Raw genomic sequence first — 7,854 nt, 5'->3', positions numbered from 1 at the left:
GGCTAGCCAAGCCCAAGATTCTGAAAACTCAGATGATTCCTTCAAATCTGCGAGTGAAGGGGGAAGGAACTGGGTCTTCTGATTCTGAGAAGGTTCAAAATTCCCCTTCTGAGGTATGCTTCGTTCTGGTTGAAAATTTGGATAATAGGTTTGTTCTGGTTGGGACTGTGATGAATGTGGAAACACCTGAGTCAAGAAGGGGAGGAGGTAAAAATAAAAGTGAAAAAGAAAATGAGAGTGAGGGTGTGAGTAGTGATGTGAGGGGAAGAGGGAAAGAAGTGGCTGATTCTTCACCCATTTCTGAAATAGGTAGACCAGCTATCTGTGGGGCTGAGGATGAAAATGTGATTGAAAGTAGCAAGAAAATAGGGGGAAGTGGATCAGGGGAGGCTGCTGAAGGGCCGGTTAATCTAAGTTCACATGCAGATGAACCCGATTTATCTATTGAAGAGACCCTATCAGACCTTCTAAAGAAAGTGGGTGCTAGTTATAACCCCAAGAAAAGGAGAACCCCAACACCAAAGGCTCACAGCACTGCAAAAACTACCAAGAAAAGAAAGGCTTCTTCTCCAACAACTGTTGAGATTCCCTTACCAAAGGGAACGACCACAAGGAGTATGGTGAAGCAGAGTGAGAATGAGTTACAAAAAGCTATAGCAGAAAGTAAGAAAAAAAAGATGAACAAAGGGAAAGCTAAGGTTGCAGAGCCTGCTGAGGCTGTTGATATGGATGAGATGGAACAGGTCCATCAGGAAGAACACACAACTGCGGAGGTTCAGACACCCAAACCCAAGAAGACCAAGACTTCTTCCAAGAAGTCTTCACCTGTGTCTAAGAATGCTGAACCTTTATTGGCCAAGAGGACAAGGTCTGTTGTGAAAACCAAGCAAGTTAGAATTACTGAGGAGGAGGAATGGAGTGGTGAAGAAGAGAGTGAATCTGATGCTAAACAAGACAAGTTGGCCAAATTTGGCAAACGAAACATTTTGAAGGGTAGACTTCTGAAGGATTTGGAGGAACCAGGGATGGTTCGACTAGTTGATGCTCTTGCTACTCAGGGTTGGAAGGACATGGTCCTTCAGTTGGATGGTAGGCTGGCCAGGACTGAGATTATTGAGTTTATGGCAAATGCAGAGGTCAAGGATGGCAGAGTTACCAGTCAGGTGAAAGTGGTTCAAGTGACATTTGATGCAAAGGAGCTGGGTGAGATCCTTGACATCCCTTCTGAAGGGTATGATGACTACACAAGGCAAAAATGGCCAAGTCTGGACTCCCTTCCTACTGCCCTTGCCATCACTAGGAGGTTCTGTGATGTCCCTGATGTGAATGAAGCAAAAGTCGTGTACAAGAGTGAAATGAAGCCATGCCACAAAGTCTTGTTTGAATTTGTCAACAAATGTCTGCTGCCCAGGCAGGAAAGAAGACACATTGCTAACTACATGGATTTGGTGTTGATGGAGTGTCTTGAAAGTGGAAGGCAGATCAACTAGCCTGCATTTATGATTAAGTTGCTTGATAGGGTGATCAATGGCTCGAAGGCCCATGCCACCCCTTATGGGTTTATCTGACTACTGTTCTTGATCGTTGCAAGGTGCCACTGAAGAAGTGGGAGATGGCCACAAGCAAAGACCATTTTGGAATCAACACCTTGATTGCTTGTGACTATAAGGTCAATGCCATTCCCAATGAACCTGGTTCATCTATAAAGACACCCATTAATAGCAAGGTCAGAGCTCTAGTGCAGGAGAGTGGGGCAAAGGATGCTGAGATAGCTAGGCTGAAGGCTTGTTTAGCAGAGGTTGATCTGAGAGAGATGCTCTCAGAACTGAGCTCACAAAGGAAAAGGAGAAGAATGATGGCATTCTTCAAAATATGCTGCACCTTCTCCAAGCCAAAACCCAACCCTCCAGCTCTTCCAAGCCTTAATTTCCTTAGCCTTCAATTCTTGCTAGGTGTCTAGACCTTTTAGTAACCCAGATTAGGGATTTTTCTTGTTTTGCTCATGTTTTGACTGTTTTTGTTTTTTTTTGTGGATTGTGGTAGAATCATATTATCTATCAATGAGTTTGCTATTTTTGCTCTTATTGACTGTTTACATTTCCTTGATAGTTTGATTATGTTTGTTTGATTTATGATGATTAATCCATGATTGCACTTGCAGTTGGCCTAGTGGCCATGAGTAATTATTAAAATTCTGGGAATCACACTATGTTTATGCAACTTTTCGATAATGCCAAAAGGGGGAAGAGACATTGTGCTTTATATTCTGAACAAGTGATGTTTATAACCTAATGAACCTGGTCCTTGATGATAAGAATTTTTTTTCTAACTTTGCATTGATGAATAAGCTAAGTTCTGACAGGGCCTAAGTGAGTGAAAAACATAGAGTTTGTCATCATCAAAAAGGGAGAATTTGTTAGCCCAAGTAAAGGTGAGTTTTGAAGACTGACAAAGGAACTCAGACATGGACCAGGTCCATCCTGGTGAAGCACATATGTGGTCAACTCAAGCATGCGAGATGCACGTGAAGGAGATAAACCTAACCTACCAGGACTGATATCTCCTGATCATGATTGAAAAGGTTGCATATTGGATAAGGAGAAAGACTCCTTACACAAAGAGTACACTGCTTAAGAGAAGGATAGAGTTAGAGGATGAGATCAACTAGAACTCTTCCACCATGGAAGAGTAGTAGCAGAAGTCTAGTCAATCTCTATTTACTAACTCCATAAATATCAGTGTTGTTCTCTTTTACAGGTAACACACATAAGCAGAAGTTGAACGTAATTTGAGAGCAAAATAGCAAGGTAATTTTGCAAGCAATTTGTGTGTGATTCAAGCGTGCAAACCTGAAACTACTTGAACCAGATAGAAGAACCAGTTACAAGTGTCTGTATTTTATTCTAGTTCAATTGTAGTAGGTGTATTTCATATTATACCTTTCAGCTTATCTAGAAGCAATTGTATTAGGTACTCAGAGTTTTCAAGTTAGAGTTAACTTGAAGTTGTCGCAACAGTTGAGGCTGTGTGCTACAACGGGATTAGAGTAATCCTAGGTTTACAAAAGAGTTTTTGTAAATGCAATTTTTGGCTTAGTGATTTTAGTGGAGAGTTTGGAAAAATTCTACTGGAAAGTAGTCGTGGTATTTTTACCTTTTGATCCAGGTGTTTTCCACGTAAAATCTTTGTGTTCTTTAATTTCTGTACTTATTATTCCGCAACAGTAGTAGTTGGAACACGTAGAAGAACCATGTCCTTCTATAATCAAGTTAAGCGAAAAATTGGGTACCACACAAATCGTCCCCCTCTTGTGTGGTATTGAAGTATAAAACATGACATCCTTTCCCAAATTACCTCATTTTTCACTTATTTGGGTCAATTTAATTTCTTTTCTTTTTCTTAAATTTACATATTTATTGAGAAAATCACAGAAAAAACATTGTTTTCTTAAATTCAGATAACTAGAGTATTTTTGAGATATGAACAACCTTTCTTTACCTACTTTTGGCCTCTATCGTTTTTTGATGCTTCATATAACAAATTTTCTCCCATTCTTGTCGAAGCATTAACGAAGAGAATTGAAGTATGAGTGAAGGATAGCCATGAAATTAATATTTTTGATCAATGGTTGTCTTTCTTCCTTGCTCCCTATTTAAGTCTGAGGATATTTCGGATCTAAATCCCCAGACAAAAATCCATTATATTACACACACAAAAAAAGAAGCTTCCCGCGTTGAGATTCTTGGCATCTTTCGCAAAGTGTCTAACTTCATATATACATCGTTAATTTAAAGGTTCATTCTTGTTTCCTTGTTCTGATTTGAACTCATTTTGATTCTTAAGTTTTGCTGGTTTAAAACAATTTTTTAAATTTTAATTTTTGAAGTGATATAAGCATTTGTAGCTGAGGCTTGGAACAATGGTAAAATTGTCTCCGTATAACCTATAGGCCATGGGTTCGAACCGTGGATGTAGCCACTAATCCTTGCATTAGAGTATGCTGTCTACATCATATCTTTGGGGTGCGGTGCTTCCCCGAATCCTGCAGGATGCTTTGTCCACCGTGCAGTAGTACTGCTGTCCCTTAAGTGATAAAATTAGCAGTTCTTTTGAAATGAAAAAAAGAAGAAAAACTTAGGACGCTGGTTTAAGCTTAACATGGGGTTCGTTTGTGAAGTTTTGCACTCTAAAAAATATTCACAAGGTTGATAATGTAATCTGACCGGATTTAATAATGTAGTAGTAAGCTTTTTAGGAACTTTGCAATTAATTATATATTATGTAGTTAGAAAGAATAAAAGAGAGCTTAGTTGAAAGAATCCCACTTGGTTTACATAATTTTATTACGTGGGCACATGCATGCATTACTTCTCATCTCATGAGGTTTATTTTTTGTTGAATTTTTTATCCATTATAATTTATAAATGATGAGTTTATTTTGTTGAGCTGTATGTATGCAGATTAAAATTTCTGAACGTAAAGAGTTCTGTTTTATTGCCTTAGGTTAGTGGCGGCAAAATGCCTAAAAGAAAACAATAATCTACCATATTATCCATTAATAAATGGGTCGGATAATAAGCTTTTTAAAAACGGGTTAAATATGGATAAGAACTATATTATCCACTTAGAAAATAGATATATAACTAATGGGTTAAACTTTTATATTTGTAAAGCCTCGAATGGATAAGAAATTTTTCATGTGTCCTTAATATAATGTGCCATATCTGGTAATTAATTCACTGTATATATTTGGACAGGACTAAAATTTGTTGCTGTACAGATAGCTTAGCTTGCAGTCTTATTTACCTAGCAAAGAGTACGTTCTCTATCTCTCTCTCATAATTTGCACTAACATTGCTTCTTGAGGAGATGACTACATAGATGATATATTAATAGTGCATTTGTTATATATTAATGTAGTTCTCATTGAGAAGATACTGCGAGTCCAACCAAATGTGAAGAAGCTCTACTTACTAATTAGAGCTCCAGATTTAGATTCAGCTAAAGAACATTTTAACAACGAGGTACGTACTATCAAACTATAACATAACCAATCGTATTAATTAGACTATACAACTCCAATCAGAGTTCAATGTTTTAAGTGCAGGTTGTAAAGACGGATCTGTTTGTCGTTCTAAGGGAGAAGTTGGGTGCCAACCTACATGCCCTTCTAGAAGACAAGATTTTTCCAGTTGCTGGTGATATAGCTTGTGATAGTTTGGGGATAAATTCTGATATGAAAGATGAGATGTGCAAAGAAATAGACATAATTGTAAACTCAGCTGCTACAACTAGTTTTGATGAAAGGTATAGTTCTATAGAATAACACTAATATTAATATTTCGTAAAAAAAGAATAGAATAACTTACTCCATTCTTTTGCAGATATGATACTGCAATAAGGATCAATGCATTTGGTACCTTGAATATTCTCAAATTTTCCAAGCAGTGTTCAAAATTAAAGATGCTTCTCCACGTAAGCACAGGTCAGTTCCATATTCTTCTTTGTGCTTAATTAACCAACTTTCATTATCATGACTTTAGGCGTATTGACTCGTGATTCTTTAATTCAGCATATGTTTGTGGGGTAAAGGAAGGATTGATAGAAGAGAAACCATTGCATTACGGTGAGACGCTTAATGGAGGCTCTCACTTAGACATAGACGCAGAGCAAAAGTTGGTAGAGGAGAAACTAGAGGACCTTAAAGCTAGGAATGCCACTGAAAAAGAAGTAACCTTAGCTATGAGAGTTCTAGGTATCGAGAGGTAAACCTTCCATAAAATCAGTCTCATTGATAAAATTGGTATGCATATCGCTTTATAGGGTTCCTTATCACCTTCCACGGCAACTATAATATAATTCTCTAGGGCAAAGATACATGGATGGCCAAACACATACACGTTCACAAAAGCAATGGGAGAGATGCTTTTAGGACACTTGAAGGAGGATCTCCAACTCATAATCCTACGGCCAACTATATATTGGTCACGGGTTCAAACGGTGGAAACAACCTCTTGCAGAAATGTAGGGTAAGGCTGCGTACAATAGACCCTTGTGGTCTGGCCCTTCCCCGGACCCTGCGCATAGCGGGAGCTTAGTGCACCGACTGCCCGTTATATATATATATATATATATATATATATATATATATATATACACACACACCCCATTTTATGCATGCACATATAGAGAAAAATATATAATAAGTCATCTGATTCTTCCTTCCCACAGAACCACGGACACCTTCATTATTGGCTATGGTAAAGGAAAACAGAATGTTATCATGGGTGATAAAGAATCGATAATGGATGTGGTATGTGTACATGTTCTATGTATACCTTATGTTATATTGAAATGCCCAACTTTCTCTTGTTTGCATCAGCTGATCTTAATTAATATTATCTAACTTCCTTAATGTTGTCTTGCCTAGATTCCAGCTGATATGGTAGTGAATTCAATCATTGCGGCTATGGTAGCACATAGACATCGCTCTTCCCATATAACTGTTTACCATATTAGCTCCTCTAGGAGGAATCAACTAAATATTGGTGATATTATACAATTTTCTGTTGATCACTTCAAGAATAATCCGTGGATTAGCAAAAGAGGGAAGCCGGTCAAAGTAAAGAAATTTCATACACTGGATAGCATGGCTAGCCTTCACAAATATATAGCAATCCACTACAAGCCATCGTTAAAGGTTAGTTTTCATAATAATATCTTCTTACAAAAACCTACAAAATTATTGCAAGAGAGAAATGTACAAAAATAGTATACAAAGGTGTTTATATACATGTTTCAGATATTAAAGTGTGCAAACTTGATACTTTGCCAACATTTGCAAGCCTTTTGTTCAAACTTAGAAAGGAGAATCAATCGCGCTATTCGACTAGCTGAACTCTACAAGCCCTACCTGTTCTTCAAAGGAGTGTGAGTATTTTTTATATTAACACATCCAAATAGTTAACAGTTTGTTTAAGTATTTATTAATAATAAAATTTAGTTCTTAATTGATATTCTAACATCATTACCGCTGCTTTTTTAAAATCAGTTTCAATGATACCAACGCTGAAATGTTGCTTATGGTAACAAGAGAAAGTAATGCAGATGATACGTTCAATTTTGATCCAACAATTATTCAGTGGGAAAAATACTTCAAGGAAATTCATATTCCCGGACTAGTGAAGTACATTTTCTAAGAAGGAAGAATTATGCGAATAAAGGAGGCTGATATGCCACTCTGCTTAAAGCTGTGTTGCTGCTTAATTAAATTCCATTTTGTAGTTTTTTAAGTAACTACGTTAGTTCAAGAAAATATTGGCAGTATTGATTCTGAATAAAGGAGGCTGATATGCTACTCTGCTTACTTTAGAAAGCTGTGTTTGCGCTGCTTAAATCCCATTATGTAATTTTGTCAGTGACTACGTCAGTTCAAGAAAATATTGGCATTATTATATGTAAAGAAATTGAAGGACTACTTTTGCTATTTCACAAAATAATTGATAACTATTGCCTCCAGCAAACTGAACTCAAAGATTGGGTATTTTCTTGAACATATATATGTATCCGCAATAAAAACAGTACCATATATCAATGTCACCCGTGGCGGAGCTAGGCAGCGGAAGGGATTTCAGCTCCCTTTGCGTATTTATTTTTTTGAATTCCCTGGGTGAAAATTCTGTTTCCGAATGTGTATAACGGTAAAACCGAGCTCATGATGCACCTCGACTTCTGACAAGATAAGCCAGGCTCGAGATGTGATGGCAAGGGACCAAAATCAAGCCGAAAGTCCCGTCGAGCCAGAGCCCGAGGACATGACGCCTGCTCTCGGGAATATCGAGGTCATAGTTCCAG

The 7,854-nt window shown here is 37.6% G+C and overlaps 1 protein-coding gene across 1 annotated transcript; it reads left to right on the top strand.

Annotated features, from left to right (window-relative positions):
- Nucleotides 1-4,760: 4,760 nt before the first annotated feature.
- Nucleotides 4,761-7,486, top strand: LOC109221692 (fatty acyl-CoA reductase 3-like). Its single transcript, XM_019386158.1, has 10 exons — nt 4,761-4,816; nt 4,921-5,024; nt 5,108-5,307; nt 5,385-5,485; nt 5,573-5,765; nt 5,868-6,029; nt 6,232-6,313; nt 6,431-6,700; nt 6,803-6,930; nt 7,052-7,486. The coding sequence occupies exons 3-10, from the start codon at nt 5,237-5,239 to the stop codon at nt 7,197-7,199; spliced, it is 1,155 nt and encodes a 384-aa protein (XP_019241703.1). The 5' UTR covers nt 4,761-4,816; nt 4,921-5,024; nt 5,108-5,236; the 3' UTR covers nt 7,200-7,486.
- The last annotated feature ends 368 nt before the right edge of the window (nt 7,487-7,854 follow it).

The sequence above is a fragment of the Nicotiana attenuata genome, unplaced genomic scaffold (assembly GCF_001879085.1).
Source record: "Nicotiana attenuata strain UT unplaced genomic scaffold, NIATTr2, whole genome shotgun sequence".
Lineage (NCBI taxonomy): Eukaryota > Viridiplantae > Streptophyta > Magnoliopsida > Solanales > Solanaceae > Nicotiana > Nicotiana attenuata.
Note: the sequence above shows the minus strand (reverse complement) of the source record. Positions and strands in the feature narration are given on the sequence as shown.